General features: G+C 27.7%; 2 protein-coding genes and 1 pseudogene across 3 annotated transcripts; 1 reads left to right on the top strand and 2 right to left on the bottom strand.

Moving 5' to 3' along the window:
* Window positions 1-500: 500 nt before the first annotated feature.
* LOC113558573 (DNA replication complex GINS protein PSF3) lies at window positions 501-2,492 on the bottom strand. Its single transcript, XM_026964069.2, has 5 exons — window positions 2,281-2,492; window positions 2,093-2,198; window positions 1,154-1,292; window positions 953-1,082; window positions 501-859 (listed from the first exon to the last, which is right to left on the bottom strand). Exons 2-5 carry the CDS (start codon window positions 2,190-2,192, stop codon window positions 629-631), a joined length of 600 nt encoding a protein of 199 aa, XP_026819870.1. The 5' UTR covers window positions 2,193-2,198; window positions 2,281-2,492; the 3' UTR covers window positions 501-628.
* A 2,743-nt stretch (window positions 2,493-5,235) lies between these two features.
* LOC113557702 lies at window positions 5,236-5,675 on the bottom strand (annotated as a pseudogene).
* Window positions 5,676-11,639: 5,964 nt separating this feature from the next.
* On the top strand, window positions 11,640-19,530 carry LOC113559369 (protein pigeon). 2 transcript variants are annotated; one of them, XM_026965102.1, is made up of 17 exons: window positions 11,640-11,817; window positions 11,920-12,047; window positions 12,566-12,635; window positions 12,700-12,891; window positions 13,012-13,052; window positions 13,149-13,325; window positions 13,388-13,555; window positions 13,904-14,060; window positions 15,125-15,435; window positions 15,497-15,673; window positions 16,099-16,332; window positions 16,407-16,586; window positions 16,658-16,878; window positions 17,496-17,710; window positions 18,442-18,648; window positions 18,746-18,820; window positions 19,355-19,530. In XM_026965102.1, the coding sequence occupies exons 1-17, from the start codon at window positions 11,745-11,747 to the stop codon at window positions 19,429-19,431; spliced, it is 2,703 nt and encodes a 900-aa protein (XP_026820903.1). In that variant the 5' UTR covers window positions 11,640-11,744; the 3' UTR covers window positions 19,432-19,530. The 2 variants fall into 2 exon arrangements, with proteins under 2 accessions (XP_026820903.1, XP_026820904.1); XM_026965103.2 differs by lacking the exons at window positions 11,640-11,817; window positions 11,920-12,047; window positions 12,566-12,635; window positions 13,012-13,052 and having other exon boundaries at window positions 12,750-12,891.
* Window positions 19,531-19,535: the final 5 nt, after the last annotated feature.

The following is a 19,535-nucleotide window of genomic DNA, read 5'->3' as shown; positions in this document are numbered from 1 at the left end:
GTCTTAGAAAAATAGTTCACGCATAATTATTTACCATCCAACCTTAAACTTTTGGTGGAGCAGTCACCAAAAATTATCAACACGATACTATATGTAATTCTATCTCTGATACTTACAGTTTAGTACAGTAGTCAGTAACTGGCGACTCGCGCCACTATTGTACATGGCCAACTTTAAATTTTAGAACAAAATTTTTTTTTATACATTTCATTATTTAAAAGTTTTACAGTATTTTTTTCATAGAAAATAATTTAAGAATATAAATTTTTTATTTTTGTCTAGCCCGTGAACTCTTTTTAATTTGTGAATGTGGCCGAGAGTCCAGAAATGTTGCCAATGGTTTAGTATGAGTAGCAGAAAAAATTATATTGAGTAAGTAAATACTTTTAGTATTTCCAACTGTATTATCATTTGCAAAACCATGGTTATCTACTGATATTGACCCTTGCCTCTTGATATATAATGTAAATAAAATAAAATTTTCTAATTTGACATACAAATTTAGTTAAAATTAATTTTATTATCAATACCTTATTATACAATTACAATTCCATTATGTTAATTTGTATCACAATTTACTTTGGTTACTTAACACAAATCAACATCTGCCAAACAAATTATCTTATTTTTATTCTAGTACACGACTTTCATGAATTTTTCTTTTTCTGTAATTCAATATCATAGCCGCGATTTCCATTTGACCTGATCCTTCAGTTAAATATGTATTTAAATGTTGCTGTGCTACTCGAGCATCATTAAATATCGATCTCTCAAGACAGTCGAGTCTATTAAAGCATGGCTGATTGTCATCTATATTCTGTGCCCAATCCATTGTCTGTTTAAATCGGTCAATGAATGTCTACATAAAAACAAATATACCAAAATAAATAATACATCTGGACAATTTTATCTGGATATGTCATAATAATTTATATATTTGTATCATCATTACTTGAATTAGAGTTCTTCTGACTTCATATGCTTCTCTATGTTCTAATTGAGATAAAAATTTTCCAAACAAATAGAAATGCTTACACAATTTAAATAAATCGACTACATTAGCATCAGCTGTTAAGACACCCCTAAAAAAAACATAAATGTTTGAACATAGCTAGAACTAAAACAAAACATTTAATACTACTTTAATGTATACCTGTAGATTTCATTATATGCTTTAGGCATATCAAATTGAATTGATTTTCCTACTAAAAACACTTTAACCATCCACAAGGGAAGTTCAATTTTTGGATCTGATTCTTCATCTTTATCAGAGTTAATTGAATCTAAAAAATCTAAAATAATATGTATGAAAATATTTTATTTTATTTTATTACTGGCTACGTTTTCCAAACTATATTACGTAAAACCTATCTCAAATAATGTTCTTTTTAAACAGCATATATAATATACACATTACAGTATGTAAATATAATGCAAGTGTATATTATTATAGTTTTATACTAGTATAAAAAAAATAGGTACAAAGCAGCGTTGGACAGGCCTATTGAGTCTTAGGATTTCTAATATTAAATTACAACTAAAGTTACTTTAGGGTTTAATAATTTTATTTAATGTTACTATAACATACTAACTTGTTAGTCTAACTAATTTTCCATTATTATAAAATCAAAAAAGTTTTACAAAAAATGTTATGTAATATATTTTTTTAAAACATATATTTGATAATTAATAATAAAACAATTGGTAATAAAATAAAATACACTTCCCACAAGTTAAAAAACCAAGCTAGTGAAGCTATTGAATTTTGTTTTTTTTATTATGATTAAATTATATTATAATGATTAACATTGTAGCTGTAATTTAGAATTAGAATTACAGATTTACTGTTTTCATAAAACAGTGTATCTAAATTAACAAATTATAACGCACTAATATAGTTATTATAATTTAAAGTTATGGCCTTTAGGTAATAGTAAAACTATAAAAATTTTAAAAGAAATTCTGAAATTTCAAAATGCCATTTTTACTCTTCAGCAAACAACTTAATTGATGAAGAAAACTTATATTTAGCAAATGAGAGTTGGTATACAAGAAAAGATCATAGTTTACAATAATACAAACAAAAACTTACCAACATGTTCGACCTTTTTAATAAACGAACATTGAATTTTTTCTTGAGCAGCCATAATGGCATCAATTGAGAAGTAATGGGGTTTTATATTTCTGTACATATTAGTCTGCAAAAATTATTTAAAAATGATAAACAATAAATACAATATAACAATACAAAAATGATATAATGAAAAAAGTGCAACATACCAGCTATAAATTGATGCAAAAAAAAAAGTCTATTGTTGTTAGTTATGTACTTAGTGTAAGTTTATAAATTGACAATAATAATTTCGATTCATGGCTAAATAGTCTTACATAATAGAATAAATCGATGCTGAATTTTTTTTTAAATCACCAAGCCGTCCAAACCGTTATTACAAATTCCAAAAGCTGATATTTTCATAATATAGTTTACCACTTAGATAAAAATTATATTATCACGAAGATAACTCCAGTAAATAATTGTTTACCTTTTTATCACTTTCTGATAAAAATAAAAAGTGGTAACAAGAATATTGCATATATAGTTGCGTGTATTTAACTTACAAGGGGTTGTAGCACGGAATAAGAAACAAAGAAGAAATAGTTTACTACAATTATTATATCTAAAAATTACATAAAGATAAATACATAAATATTAACGATGTTGATTATTTTGTTATAATTTAGAAATATTATTTGTGAGAACTTAAAATGTTTACATATTTTATATTATTATGAATTTTACTATACGCGATGATATTTTATATTTATTTTAATTTAAAATATAATCCATTTATACTATGAACCTATTTTTATTGTTCGACGGTATTTACAGGAAGAATAGAAAGATACTAGATAGTATTTAATTTTTAGTTATATAATTAGGTAACGTATGATAAAAATATAGCTAATAGTATAGTTGAAGCATACCATATTTTAGGGATTAGTGTTTAGGCATTTCGAAATTTGAATTCCTATATTTACGATAATAACCAAAATAAACAATGCCGTATGAGAATTCGTATGAAAAAATTATATTATTATTTTTCTATATAACTACTATAAATATTCATTCATAATATACCGTTCCATGAAAATATCAATTTCAGATTTTTTTCCTTCTGCATATTTTCCTGATTCATACAGCCCTCCGGCTTTCCATTAATCGAGAAAATAAAGCATAGGACTGGATGGGACAGGACAGTTATTTATTAGAAAATATTCACGAGGAATAGTATTAAAAAGAAATATTATTTTATTGTATTGAACTCAAATTTTATACACCCCCAACACAAGCTTTGCTTGAAGGGGAGTTGCAAATATGTTAATATTTTTTAACAAACACTTGTGTATAATCAAATTTTTGCTAAATAAATATTATTATTATTATTATTATTATAAGAAAAATACGGATGTCCGCATCGCCATTCTCTCGCTGCGTTCACTCGGACAAAAAAAAAACGAAAATATCCCTCGACTTGCCATGCAACACCACCTCATATCAAGTGGTAACCATAGTATAACCATGCATATTACCTTACCACTCTTATAATTTTTCGGACAAGTTGCTTATCACTTAATAATTCCATATAAGTAAATTAATTTTAATTTAATTAATTTTATCTCTTACCGTATTTCTCTTAGAAAATAATATTTCTTTTTCAATACTATTCCTCGTAAATATTTTCCTATAAATAACTGTCCTGTCCCATCCATTTATTTTCTCGATTAATACAATTTTAGATTAATGTGGATCCATGTGTATAATATACTCAAAAATGTCGTCCCGATTTATACACTCCTGAGCGATATTTTCCTAATTTATACCATTCCTGAAAAATACGGTTCCGTGTTTTTAATTTACTGTTTTATATTTTCCTGAGATAAGATTGTTTAGAAAAATATTGTTCCAAGAATATATTATTCTTGAAAATATCATTCCTTTATTAAACCATTCTTTTGAAATATCTTTCCCTACAATAAATCTAGTCCGGATAATTATTTTCCGGAAAAATACGGTTCCATATGAAAATTTTCCTCGTTTATATGCGGCCCCGTCAAATATCGGTATGATCAAAATTGACACACCGTGTTTTAAGCATCTAAAAGACCAATAAGCCAGACCTTATAAGCTTATGTTTTCTAAATGAAAATGAAACATTATTGCATCCTAGTATTCCAAAATACAAATCGTACCATTTTGTAACCTAAAATTATAATTTAAAATGTTAGAAAAAAATGTATTATTATATATCATAAACGCTTTACCTATAAAGACAAATTATAACCTTTCTTCTAATTTTCTATATTTAGTTTTCATCTTTTGTGGTCGATTGCAGTTTTTTTGTGCTATGAGGTCAAGGTCGAAAATTGTTTGTTGGTATTTTAGCTCTTTGATTAGAGTAAAAATGTTTGGCTTTGGTCTACCAACAGCTTTATTTAGAGCCGCATGCCATCCTTTAAAGTGGTTTATGGTCCTAAATTGGTATAGCATCCTTTACTTCGGCTTCCGTAGAACCCTCTATTCCTGAAGCCATAATTGATTTTCGGATTTCATTAAATGTCTGTAGTATAATTTTTGTGAGATTTATTACCACTTTGTCCTTCAAATAAATTATTTTTAAGTTATAAAACACGTATTCAAAACTAATTTTAAAAAATGGTATAAAACTCGTGAATAAAATTGTATAAATTAAAACATTTCGAAAACCACGTTCAGCCAATTGGATTCCATGCGTTGGATGTTTATGCATTTTTGACATTATAGCATTATTGGAATCTTCTTTGTGTATCAAACCTCCACAATTATCAATACATTTATAATAGTAGTTAGAACCTCAGAACCTCTTGTTCTATCAATTCGATGTATAAAATTATCCAAAACTAAAAGTTGGCCATCTCGCTCAGAAGTTATTATAAACCACAACATTTTAAATTTAATATTATTATTATATAACTAACTGACGATGCAATGATTACTATCAACTGACAAATGCCAATAATATATCATAGTTTTATCAACATTTTGATTGTAGATTGTAATATTCTAGATTTCCACATAAAAATTATTTTTATATTTTATGGAACTACGTTTTGTCAGCGAATTGGAACTTTTTTCATTTTTACCGGAAACCGGTTTCCGCGTCGGCGAAACGAGTAGTCGGCGAATTGAATTGGGTGTCAGCGAATCGGGCCTAAATCAACAAAATACCTTCCTTCTTTATTATCACACAGGCCGAATCCCCATGGTCCATCATCAAGTCGTTTTCCATAATTTCTTGCTCCGTTTTCTAAAGGATTAACATTTTCTTAGTCCGAGTCGTCGTCAACGTTAAGATTTTTGGCTAGTAAATTTGCAAATCGAAGTCGACCATTATTATTTTTCCTCGATCCTCTTAATAAGCATTCGTCAACTTGGATCACTATTCCGAGTCCTCCCAATTTAGTTCGATTTTCGAACATTCTGACAGGTACATCACGGCACAATTTCATCCAGTCACTCACTGTATTATATGATCTACCGGTTAAACTTATAATTGCAGTCTGTTTAAAATTTTGACACCAATAATAGATCAATTCAAGTTGTGCACCGATGTTCAATCCACTATTGTTACGGCCATTTTTGTCAATTTTAAATGATGTGAATTTAAATTTGATGTATTTCCACTATAAGCAATTTGATTCTTTCGTGCTCGATATAAGATTTTTTTTTATCTAATATAACACCACTATCATTAATTTTAAATCCAATTTTTTTCCAAATATCAATCCTAGCTGGCTAGCTCCAGGTAGAGGCACCAATTTTAATTCACTCATCAGACATCACTGTAATTTTACAAATTTATGTCACATTGATGACTCAATAAGTCAAATTACACTGTAAAATATATATATATGTGTGTGTGTGTGTGTGTGTGTGTGTGTGTGTGTATGCCTCACGCCGGCATGTCATTTTGGCATTCAATGCGCGCTCATTACGCCGACCTACAAGCCTAGATACAATAACATTAAATTCAATTACTATAGATTTTTCAATAGAAAGGTCGCTATATTTTCTCTTCTTTTTAGTCGAATAGACCTAGGCGCATTTGTGGTACAATTTTTTAAATTTTTTTATTAAAAAAACCTATACAGTAAGTGAATTTAAAATTTTTTGTTAGTATAATACTTGATAAAATTCCGTCATTATATTATTTATATTATACGTATGTGAATGTGCATACCAATTAGTTTTCTGAATTATCATAGAATAATATTTTTTTTATATTATAAATTAAATAATAATATATGAGATGTTGATATGATGTAGGTAGTAGGTACATCGGTTACATGCTACTAAATGTATATCAAAATTTAATAAAAATATTTAATATTACAAATTATGAAAATAATACGTACTAACAATTTAACACAATAATGAACTATAAACTGTAAAGAATAATAATTATAATTAATAAAATAATAATTATTTAGATATTGTACATAATATATAATAATAATAATAATAATGACATAACAATGTGAATAAGTAAATATACAAATATAAAATTGTTAAACATTATAAAAAAAAATACATTTGTATGCATAAAAATATTGAGTATATTATATTTGTAGATAAAAGTGGAATATCCAGCTAAAAATCAGCACATTCTTTTAATTATACATAATAAATATATTATCAAATGTACCCCAGTCCTCTTGTCCAAAATAAAATAGCCTCTAGCCATTTTTTGAATATTATAACTTTCCACCCGCATATATACTCCTATTCCATTCAGAATTCTATTAATATTTTTCTACTATGCTAATAAAAAAAAAAATTATAAGTAATTTTAATTTTCTAAATTTGTTTTAAATTGTGATTTGTATAAGAAAAATTAAATTTAACTAATAGTAAAGGTTTATCACAAATATTTCCAATAGTTTTGATTCAAATGTTTAAAATGTGATCAACAAGCATATTGAAAATTTTACTCGGTTCGTATAAATTACTTTTTTTTGTATAACACTCAGGCCCGTATTTAGGAGGGGCTCGGGTAGGCACATGCCTGGGGCGACACGTTTCAGGGGCGTAAAATATTTTATCTTAATTAATTTCAAAATATAATAAAAAAAATAATAATAGTATTTTAACGAATTATTGGAAAAAATTAGATTAAAAATAAAATTTGTATGTTTTATTATGTTATAATTTGTTAATTAAAAGAATATTTAAATTTTTTACTTTCTTGATTTTTAAACAAATAATAATATGTTCATTTTTAATAATACATTTTGAAATGTTTTTATGTTTTGTAATCTATATTTTTAAAGGCGCCTTTAAAAAATTTGCTGTGGACGCCATAATATTTCGAGCTGGTATTGCTCCTGTATATAAAAAAGAATATGTATTTTCTCTCACTGATTAATGAATTCCGTAAATTATGTACATTTATTTATTTGTATACAGTGGTCGCCGCTTATTACAGTCATTGTTAATGTTATCAATCGTTTATTGTTATCTAAAACAACTAAAACTATAAGTACAGGCCGGATGTATACCTATATGTGTAAATTATGTCGGTTATTATGTTTAATACGTCGCGTAATGTTACAAGTTAAAGGTCATAAAATCATCATTATGTACGAGAAATTGTTTTAAACATGGAAACATGGAGGTTTGCAAGTATTGAGGAAGAGAAAGAAGAATATGAAGATATAGACTTAGATTTTGAAAATTGGTTAATAATCAATGAAAATATACCTATTACATCAAATTTTATATTTTATACATTAATAAAATGTAAAAAAAAAGTTTACCAAATTCATGTACTACCAAAACATCAATCATCAATTCAACCAAAAAACTCCTTCAAAATCCAAATTTACACACAATCTCAATCTAACTGTAATCCAGACAACAATCACACAAAACAAACGTTCGCCAAAACCACAGTTGGCATGGTAAAAGCATCACGCGTCCTGTAGAAAGTTATAACTAGTTATAATGGAAAAGAGGAAGGCCAGGAAGCAATCGGCAAGCCAGCAAATCCTGCTAGCCAATCAACTTGAGCCTACCTCGGACCCGGGGGCTGCCAGCCATCCACCGTCCGAACCAACGTCCAACACCGGTAGTAGCTAGCAATGCAATCCTATCTCAAGCGCCGGCATATGTATATATGACTAAACATAGTAATCAGAATGATTAAATTAATATAAATTAAATTAAATTAAATTAATATAAAAAAAAAATTTAAAAAAGGTGGGCAAGTGGGTATTGTTCTGCTGTATAGTAGAGATGGAGAGTAGGTCACTGGTCACTATAACGGATGTGTTAATTTGAATGCAATAACAAGTATCATAAAACGAAAAACAGGTATACGAAAAACGATTCTGAACGGAGATGATTTGTCAGTCAATAATAATTTGTAATATATTATATTAATACTTATTATCATAGGCGTGCGCAGACTTAAATTTCCGGTCGAGCTTGGAAAAATGAGTGCCCCTAATTTTTTTAACACATTAACGATAAACATACTACATATATTCAAATTGTAAATTTAAAACTGTATAATATTTATATAACTATATAAATAGAATCAAGTTGTATGTGCACATCACATTAATGTGCTAAACATAGGTATATGTATATTATTGAAGTTAAAAATAAAATGCATATTATATTAATACAGATACTTAATGCATGTTTTTATATGTAACTATACATATAAACTTAGTAGGTAATTTATGTGTAATTATGTAATAATTGATAAATTAATTTTTTTATTTTCTATAGGCGATAGGCCATTTCTATACTATAAAGCAGTGTTTCTCAACCTTTGTATTACGGCGACAAATTATTAACCATTTTCTTACATTGTGACACACAATAAAAAAAAAAAATAAGAATAATACCTATTAATTTTTGTAAATATAGTGTCAACAAGGTTCGTGTATTTAATACTAGTACTTTCCGCGACACGTTTGGGCTTACCCGTCAACACACCAGTTGAGAAACACTGCAATAGAGTATAATATAGACTCTTTAATATTTCTATACTAGGTGCGTATTTTGATATTTTGTGCACAATGATTTAGTCAGATAAATAAATCAATAAAAATTATGTAGTGGTACATAAATATTTTTAATTTTATTTCACTATTACGACAAATACAATTTTAATGATCTTCACGAATATAATGATAGAGTTAAATATAATAAACACAAATTTGAAATTTTACTATGCCCCTAAACTTTCGACTCACCTCGTGCGCACGCCTATGCTTATTATATTTCAATTGTAATATATCGTTATTTTACTTGATTTCGAAAAAAATTTTCATTTTATACGCTCAAAACATTTTTTCTACATCGACGCTGGAATTTTTTTTTACAGTTACTTGAAGGAAAACTTATGGATAACCTTGTATTGGGTTTTTTAACCCAAATAATTGTCTATAAGTAGTTTAAAAAAGGTCAAAATATTTTGAAAATTTAATCGTAAATAGTAACCATAATATAAACATTTGGTGAAAATTTCAAGTATTTACAATGACTCGTTTTTGAGTTACAGCAAAATCAAAAAATTGATTTTGTCGAATAGTGGTTATGCGTAAAAATTCCCGTTTTTCCGTTATTTTTTCAGGGTTTTTCCTGACGCTTTTGAAAATCACTGGAAATTTTTTACTTTTGACCCTCCCCCCCCCAAAGTACCAACTAGATGAATTTTCCTTTTCTAAGAAAGGCTGAAGTCAAAAATCAAAGCATTATAACTACTTCAAAACGTGATAAGACATAAAAGTAAAAAAAAAAATTAAAAAAACACACATCATTGTAGAATCAATACATTCATCACTCAGTTCAGAATCTAAAACTACCTAACATATATGTTATATTATATTATGATTATTACTAAGTAATCGTTCACATAGACGTATGGCCACTTTTGATATTAAAATAAATATATTTTTTATATTTTATTTATTACTTAGTAATATGCAAGATTTTTTTTTGTAATCGGTTGATGTTGACATGTTGTTGCCTATTTTTTGCTAAATATTATTTAGTAGTTATAAATTTATAACTATTAAATTTATATATCCAAGTTAATATATTATTATTTATTAGTGTCACTTTTAAATATTACTTTGTTTTAAATTGGGGGTTAATAGAGAATTAGTTTTAGTTATAAGTTTTTGAACACATGTTTACCATTACTTATATTTTGCATAATTTCAAAACGAAAATTTAATTAAAGTGTTTCATAAAATTTGGATAAAATTTCTCATTCGAAAAACCAATGTTGTTATCGCCACAGAATATTTCTAAAATTTTGTGAAAAATCTTAGTACTCGAAACTAGTCGTAGGATCGATGTTAGAGGTGGGCGACCTGGGTATAAGCAAAGGGCACTTGTCGAAAGCGGGGAACCTCAATGATATAATGATAAAACTACGACTACTTATTACTTGTGGAGTGCTGCATATTTGTTTACTCGCCTGGGGTGCCAATGAACTTACTGTCGGCACTTTAATTTTAAAGTTTCTGGCCGTTATTGGTTGTACTACCTGTGTTAAAATAGAGTCATTAATTAATTTGGCGGGTATAGTTTTCGGTAAGTCACACCGTCGCAGGATCGGTGTTAGGGGTGGGCGACTTGTGCCTAAGTCCAGGGCGTCTTAATGATATAATGTTAAAACTACGACTACTATTTACTTGTGGAGTGCTGCATATTTGTTTACTCGCCCGGGGCGCCAATGACTCTACTGCCGGCACTGGACACACGGCCCGAGATGTCTTTTTCACCGGCTATCGCTTCCAAAGATGGACCATTCTCCATCTGAATTCAATTCATGATACACCTTATTATGCATTATACAAATATAATTAACTCTGGATAAATACAGTGAATAAATATTAGATCCAAACAAGGTACTGATACAATGTCAATAAATAAACTTAGTATCTTAGTGAATAGTCTATGTTATTCTGTTTTATTTTCAGCCAGTAAATAAAATAATTTGATTTTTATTAAGCTTGCTAAATATTCTGGCTTTGCTTAGGAAACAATAAGCAAATACAAAATCTGACACTTCATAAGTGTATTTAACCGGTTTTAGTGTAACTACCTCAATTCATAAGCAAATCTGCAGCATGGGTGGTCTACCTATCTTTGAAAACTAATTCGACAGAAATGATCTATTTATGTATCTATTTATACTGAATTAAATATATCTGACACGCTGAGTACTATGTGCCTGACCCACCACCTAACGTAAACTGATTGTCGCCAACCCTGCGCGCACTGTGCAATTTATGTTTCATAACGTTTTGGGGACGCTAATATAGTGTTTCATAGTCATCGTTGCTTTTTAATGTAAACACGATATGGCCGGTTTGTTTTTGTGTGCTATATAAAGTTATAAACAGTGAAACACTACATGAAACCATAGAGTAATTACTCTATGCATGAAACGTGCCATAGACGCATGTCCGAAAACATTATATCTAAGCCGAAAACAAACCGCCTATCACGAAGTTTCTGATAACATTCTTATCCATAATAATTATGATAAATTTGTGGTTATTAGTGAGATCTACCATTTAATATTTTGATTCTTAGTTAATATTTACTAGGTATATACCTTAATTTATAGTTAAACTACTATATTGTTCATTTATTAATTAGTTTAATACAAACAAGGACAATGACTTCAATATTACAAAAAGTGTTGGATATTCCCAGTGTACTTTCTCATTTATTGGAGGTTGATATTAAAGGTAGAGGGCTTAATGTTTGCGAGTAGCTAATACACATTTTTATTTTTTTGTATGCCTTAGTGTACCTAACCTTTTACTTACCTCTTTTAATGTTTGAAATAGATATTACCAATTGCAAAATTTTGGGACAAGAACAAAATGGAGAGTTTATCCTTTGTTGGAACTTAAGTGGTCCAGGAGAATCTTGTACTGCAGTAGGATTGTTTTTTTACACCATCAAAAAAATACAAGTGAATATTAATTAGATGTTATTACTGCTGTGGTCTTATGGGGGCACATAACCCCGACATTTTTTTGGATGATCCAATTTTTCTGAAATGCCTTTTTACTGTACTTATAATTTATTGGGACTACTAATTGATTATTTGGTAAACTTTATTATATTATTTTTAATACTTTGTTTTTAAAATTACAAAATTGTCTTCAATAATATAACATAGAGTTAACTGTTAATTTGTGTTAGTCGTACCTCGTGTAATAATATTAAGTTTACTGAACAATTGTATAGATAGTTGTAATAATCAATAAGAATCCTTTTTTTTTTGTACTAATTGTATGTAGTAGTTAATTCACTAATACATAAAAAATTTATTTAATTTAGATAAATTTGTATAATGTAATAAATTAAATTATGAAATTCCTATAAATATTAATAATTATCCTCTACACGAGTTTTTAATATAGATATTAAAATAAATAATTTTAATTATAAAACAAAATAATTTATTTTGAATTATTTAATTTTCAGGTTTTAATTAAGTTTAAACATTTGGTGAATATTGTTCAAGCTTCGATCAATTATAAAAACTCAGTTCTTGGTAACATTATTACTTGTTGTTAGACATTAATGAATTACATTATATTTAAAAAAATGATTTTTAGGCTATGTAACCAAAGAGCCATTTGAAGACTGTATGGAATATTATCGTGTTTTTATCATGCACCTTGACTATCCTAATTTTGAACCTGTTGATTTAAATGTTAACAACCGTCGCCAAACCATGATTCAATTTTTATACAGGAAACGTAAGCAGCCAGGCAACGATCGCTTTTTAGTATTTACTCATGAAACATGTAAGTTATTTTATTTTTAAAAAAATTTATACTTTTAAGTTTATTCATGAGAATATTCAATCAATCGAAAAATAATCAAAACCTAACAACTGATAGAAAATTAATATTGCTTCTATTTAGCTATAACACTTTATCAAGTGGAGGAAACTGATAATGTAAAGGTGAACAGTTTTCATAATAGCATGCTCAACATTATTTTATAGTTTACCTTTAATTTACTTTATAATTATTTTATTGAGTTTTATTGTAATTTTTAGAACCATTTAAATATAAAAAAGCAAGATCAAGTTGTGAATCAATTTTCATGGGCTCAATGGGAACCTCAGCATCAATGTTTATTTTACATTCATTATTCAAATATGGCTAACAGTAATTCAGACGAAGCTAGTCTCTCCGCTTTACAATTCCATGACGAACCACATCATGAAACTGTGGTATTTATTTACTATATTTGATATTTGAGTATAGTTGTTTTTAATAATATTAAATATTTTAGTTAAATGTCCCACTAAACTTGCCAAACAGAAAAAGAATAGCAGAAAATCTTTCGAATGGTTATTTTGATATTCCTGTACCATTATGTGTTCATGACAGTATGTTAGATGTTCGTGTATTATCGGATGCACGAGGATTTGTTGCAGTTTGTCATTATTATTTATATCAAGTATGTAATCTATTATTTTTATTTCTTACCAATATACAATATTCATAAGAAATATTCATTACTAATAAATGCTAATCCTATATTTCTATATCTTAGTATTTTAACTTTTAAAATGATTGGTTGTAAAAAATGAAATATTTTATCTACTTAAGGTATTTGCAAGAAATATTTTCCACATAAAAAACTCATTTTTAAATTCATTATTTTTGTATGAAGAAAAAAAATAACCTGTGGTTTTGTTATTGTGTTATGAGATTTTCTGAAGTGGCGAACCTATAACAATTAATCAATAAATTGTAATATATAAGTGGTTTGCTTAGGTATGAAAGTGAATATTGTTAATTTTAGGGAGTTAGTGCTCCGTTAGCCAATGATCATTTGAGAACAGTGTATTTGGCTTTTTCCGTTACTCTTCTGCACCATGGCAGTGTAGTTCATTGCAATATAGCTGGTGTACCTATGGTTCGTGCATATGAGTCTCGTCCAATATTCACCATGCAAGGAGGTAGTTTCAAATTTTTTACCTCTGAATGTACTCAGTTATGACTTATTATTATGCTGGCAATTTGTGGGTTTTTTTTATTGTTAATTTGTTACATAAAATATTGTTAATAAAGTTTTTAATAATTGCATGAATATATTTAAATCTGCATCCCAAATATTTTGCATGATGTGTTTTATTAGTGATGAGTTTAAATATTTATTTTTATAAACTATATTATAAAACATTTGTCTCTATATTGATTTATTTTTTTCTTTTATCTTTTTAAATATTAATTTACTGTGTTTAGATGCTATTAAAAACAGAAATATTTTGTACTTCTTCAATAAGTAAAATTTATAAACTATTTTAAAGTTTTACCTTCTATCTAAACTTAATAAACAATCAATAGATGAATTAATTACTTTATGGAGCACTCTATGTCATAAAGTGCCTATGACATTTCATTAAGAGGACGTAGTACCCGCATGTGTTGTCTCCGTCTTTCACACGTGAGACAATGGCAAATTTTTATTTGCTGTTAGTTTGAACTGACCTATTATAAAATTTTAAGGTACGATATATAGGTTATTGATATTACTATTTTTAAGTAAGTTATGATCTTTTTGAAACTGTACATTTTAAAATGATCATAACTTACTTAAAAATAACAATATCAATAAAAGGCTACATGGAGTCCTGCATAATAATCTTACCTTTAAATTTTATAATAGGTCAGTTCACTGTAATATCAAAACTAACAGCATAATATTGAAATTTGTGAATGAAAATTTGCTATGTCACATGTGTGTAAGACGGAGACAACATATTATGCGGGTTCTAAGTCTTCTTAAAATATATGTGTTGTTAAAAAGTGAAAAAAATATAAAATAATTTGTAATTTGTAGATACCATATATTCAATTATTAGAATGGATCAAATATTATTGTACATTGCTTATTATAAATTACATTTTTTATTGTCTTTATTTATTTTGGACTCAATTTGTTTTTATGTATAAATATATTTTAACTAATCTATTTATTTATTTTGTTATATAAATAAATAATATTTTTCTTATATTATAGATCAACATTTATTGGTGCACTTTCCCAACATGTGTACATTGCTTCTGGATGTAGGCCCTGATCATGAACCAAACTGCCATATTGTTATACCTTGTGCAGATGAAAACAGAAGTTGGAAGAGTACAATTGCCACAACAATTGGGTCTGCGGGCACAGTTGTAGATTTATCTACAATGGCTGTATTTGAAACAAAAATTACTAAGCGCCACTTAATTGAAGCTTTTAAGCAACCAGATGCCGTACTCTCCAATCAACAAGCCATATTACACTACTTTATTGTACACAGGCGAGACATGGATATTGTTAACCAAGTAATGTTTTGGTGTTTGGTTCTAAAATTGAAGTTATAATAACTTTTCAAAAATCATATAGCTTTTAAATTCGGTTGTGGACAATGGTTTAAATATTAACTGTTCAAAGTTGTTGCAAGAAATATTAGTGGGAAGTGCTTTTGCCCAAGTCAGACGTAGTTTACTGTCGGATGCTGTAAGCTTAGCAAGATATTTACCTATTACAATATCTAAACATAATGTACCATTGGAAGTTAGGGTAATTATATTCACTTTAAATTAAAAATACAAATGTTTATATTGCTAGTTATTTAATACTAAATCAATGTTATTCAAAGATTGGTTATGACACATTAATATGCTATGATAATTTGAACTTAAATATTTATAAATTATAATATGTGTTTATTCATATAACTTGTAATTTTCAGTAAAGTATTGTCCAATATTTATCCAAATGGCAAATTGCGACATGACTTATAATAATAACAATGAAAAATTTAGTCGTTGTTCTAAATGATACTTTTTCTTTGAGAATGTGATTCAATTTAATGTATTCACAGTATTTTATAAATTTATTGTACTCATTAAACTTTTTTTTTCTAATCTATTCATCTGTACTTTTTTTTGTATTTTTTTTCTTAACTTTAAAAGAATATTATTAATACGTGGCTTTTAATGTAGGTGAATGGATATACACTTTCTCTTTCTCAAGAAATGTTAGAAAACCCTAGGGTTATGTTGTTGTCTCCTCGACAGAGATTGATACCATTTCGCGATGACTTGTGGACAAGATTATGGGAACTCTTACCTGGTGGATCTATTATAGAAGATAATGCTACTTCAAGACAAGAGATTCCTCGTTTTTCAAACATGACTGTCGCAGTCAAACTTAATGTTTCATTAATATGTTATCAGGTAATAGAAAATGTCTTTACATTTATTGTAGTAATTCAATAAAAGAATGAATTTTAAATATTTATGTTTTTCAGCCTGAAGTACTTTCTCGATGTAGTACCCCTCTGTCACCTGGAGGATCGATGCTTGCTAACAGTATTGCAAACATTGCAATATCTGATCTATCTCACTCGTTTCATTCTTCAGCAGTACAATTACCATTTTTGGAAACCGATACTTCAGCAGCCAGTAAACAAGAACATGTCATCTCTGTTGTGAGTTAAGCTTAACTATAGCAAATAATAATTTTTTTATTATAGCTTAACTTGATTTCGTGTTTTTACAGAACCTCCGGGAACTGAGCATGCATCTGCTAAAACAAAGTTCAATGCGTTCTAACAAACTGCGTAATCGGTCCATGTCCGAACCCAATGCCATGCATGTACATGCTGTGGCCACAAAGTATGCATCATCTCAGTTAGAGATCTCCAGATCATTGTGTGCTCATCTAACGCTGGCCGCTGGTGTAGACACAAGATTACATAAGCAAATCGGTTTTCAACTCATGTACGCTAATACCAGTAATATTAGTAGTATATAATATATATTAGATAATTAATTATAAATAGTCTTCTAATTTTTAATAATTTTTATTTAAATATTTAAATATTTGTATTTTGGTACAATGGAGAATAAATTATTCACAATAATTGGGTTCGAGGGGATGAGAAAAATCAAACAATGATTAAAACATTGAACAAGAATTTAAATGTTTTATAAAATTAAAAATTAAATAAATGTACTGTATGTATGATATAACATATAAAAGTATAATAATAAAATACATACACATATATTATGATATATATTATATTATATTTATATATTTATATTGTTAATCAATGTTCCATTATAAAATTATTTGGGATTGAAAAAATTGTTTTTTCATTTTCCTATTAATTGTTTTGCCGTTTTCTGTTTCAAAATTCTCGCCTATAGACCAATATCAATAATACAAAACAGTAAACAAAAAAGATATATACTATTTATAACTATTAGGTTTATAATTACAAATCCTTTTACATATATATTGTAAATACTGTTTGATATAGAATTTTATTTTATATTTTGGGGGTGTAATTAAAATACTATTTTTATATTTTTATTTTTTGTTGGTTTTTCAGTGACAACATTGAAGACGAACAACGCCGATCACTATTAATGGTGTTACAGAGACTCATACATGCTGCAGACACATTGGCTTTCCCATTGCCTCAAGGTTTTTCATCATTTATCACATACCTCGGATACAAAGTCATGTCAGCTACCATGTTTAGTCAGTATGTTCGATGCAACACATTTTTGCTCAATGTGGATGTTATGAAGAAAATACTAGGTGGTAAGTAAACTGTAATATCAATACTCTTCTGGTGTGATTTGAATATTGTATTAATTAAAAGAATGTGACCTAGTACTGAATTTCTCCATAGTTACTTATAGAAATTAGAATATTAGATGATTTTTTAATCAAATCCATATTGATAGTACTGAAAAATTGTTCTTATACATTTTTATCTAAATATTTTATGTAATTAAAATCAACAAAATAGTAATGAATAAATCTATCACGCCTGTATGGTAAATGGATTATTTAAAACCATTCATTAACATTAAATATACTTATATAATGTATGTACTCAGTATAGTATGTTGTATATAATATAAAATCTGTTAACCTTTAAAAAAATAATTGTTTAATTTTTTTATGATTAAAATAAATTGTAAGAATCACTTATATTTTTGTAAATTAGGTCCAGTGATAGCGGGTATTAATAAGGTTAATTTGACTATGATAATTGTTTGTAATAAATAAATGTTATATCAAGTATGATTTTTTTTTTTAATCTACAACACTTATTTAAAAATTAAGATATAATGTTCTCTTTGATTATTTCACTCACAATTATTAATTTTTATTGTACAGATAGCAAAAAATAAAAATATCTAAAATGAGAAGTATGTATTGCTCATCATATCTAATGAGTAGCTGACAATGGCTAATGTTATTTTGATTATAATATAACTAATTTACCTATTATACATTCATATTATTAATTATATACTTTACAGATATAATCGACAATAAAGAGGGAGTTTTGAAAAAATTAGATCTTTTACAAAGTTTACCGCATTCAAGAGCTAAACGATTAATGAACCAATGGTCTCATCCAATGTCTGTCATGTTGAGAGCAAGAGAACATGCTGCAGAGATTTTGGGCGGTATGTCAATCAGGACTCCAAATTACCGCCGCAATGTAAAATATCGATCAAATTCAGGTAACGTTACTAGTAGCTTTCTGTTTAAGCACTCAAATTCTCTGTTATTGGTAGTTTTAACTAATTAATATTAATATTGTTTATTTTTTGTAATTAGGTGTAACTTCAGCTTTTCCATCTCAAAATCGCATGTCACCACTGGAAACGTTTTTAGAACTCCTCACAGCTAAAGGCAAGTATAGTTTATTAACTTCTGAGTTGTAGTAGTATACTCTGTCTAACGAGAGAATGTGCCGATTCTGCGCGACCCTTGCGTTACTCTGCCATCAAAACTGGTTCGCCTATGGCTGGATGTCACTTGGGAATGCGCAGAAAAACTAATTTTGGTGACTTCTCTCGCTAGACAGAGTACAGTTTATTATTATTTTTATATTTTTTTTAATTCTTACTTGAAAAAACTATTAACTGATTTCACTCTTTTTTGGCATAATTGTTAGAATTCCTACATTTTATTTTCATAAGTATTTTTATTGATATTATTGACTTGGGTATTACCAACATGTACAAACTATGTGTGCCCAATGTGCCCATTTTATAAAACTATGCAAGTTTGGCTATTATTATTTATTTTCTATACTCATTAACCCGCATTTAAAAATAAAAGCTATCTTAATTGTGGTCTCGTTCCATTGTGTGTACGTAATAACTTTTAACCAATATTTTATTGCCATTATATAATTCTTATGTATTTATATTTTGTTTTTAGCCATGTTGGCTGATATTGATTACAACCTTCTCGTCGACGCTACTGTGGCATCTACAAAAGAAAATTTGTTCAATTAAGAATCAAAATATTATGTATATTTTATTTAAAAGTTGCACATAAGAAAAGTCTTTTATAATCTTTGTATATAAATTAAATATACTATATATTATTATGTATAAAT

The sequence above is a fragment of the Rhopalosiphum maidis genome, chromosome 1 (assembly GCF_003676215.2).
Source record: "Rhopalosiphum maidis isolate BTI-1 chromosome 1, ASM367621v3, whole genome shotgun sequence".
Classification (NCBI taxonomy): domain Eukaryota; kingdom Metazoa; phylum Arthropoda; class Insecta; order Hemiptera; family Aphididae; genus Rhopalosiphum; species Rhopalosiphum maidis.
The sequence above is the reverse complement of the archived record's forward strand: the minus strand, read 5'-3'. Positions and strand labels throughout refer to the sequence as shown.

Coding starts and splice junctions, on each gene's coding strand:
- LOC113558573 (XM_026964069.2), bottom strand. CDS start 2,192: ATGTACAGAAATATAAAACCCCATTACTTCTCAATTGATGCCATTATG. Junction 1,083..1,153: donor GCATATAATGAAATCTACAG/GTATACATTAAA, acceptor TGTTTTTTTTAG/GGGTGTCTTAACAGCTGATG. Junction 860..952: donor TCAGAAGAACTCTAATTCAA/GTAATGATGATA, acceptor GTTTTTATGTAG/ACATTCATTGACCGATTTAA.
- LOC113559369 (XM_026965102.1), top strand. CDS start 11,745: ATGACTTCAATATTACAAAAAGTGTTGGATATTCCCAGTGTACTTTCT. Junction 12,892..13,011: donor AGTATTTACTCATGAAACAT/GTAAGTTATTTT, acceptor GCTTCTATTTAG/CTATAACACTTTATCAAGTG. Junction 13,326..13,387: donor AACCACATCATGAAACTGTG/GTATTTATTTAC, acceptor TAAATATTTTAG/TTAAATGTCCCACTAAACTT.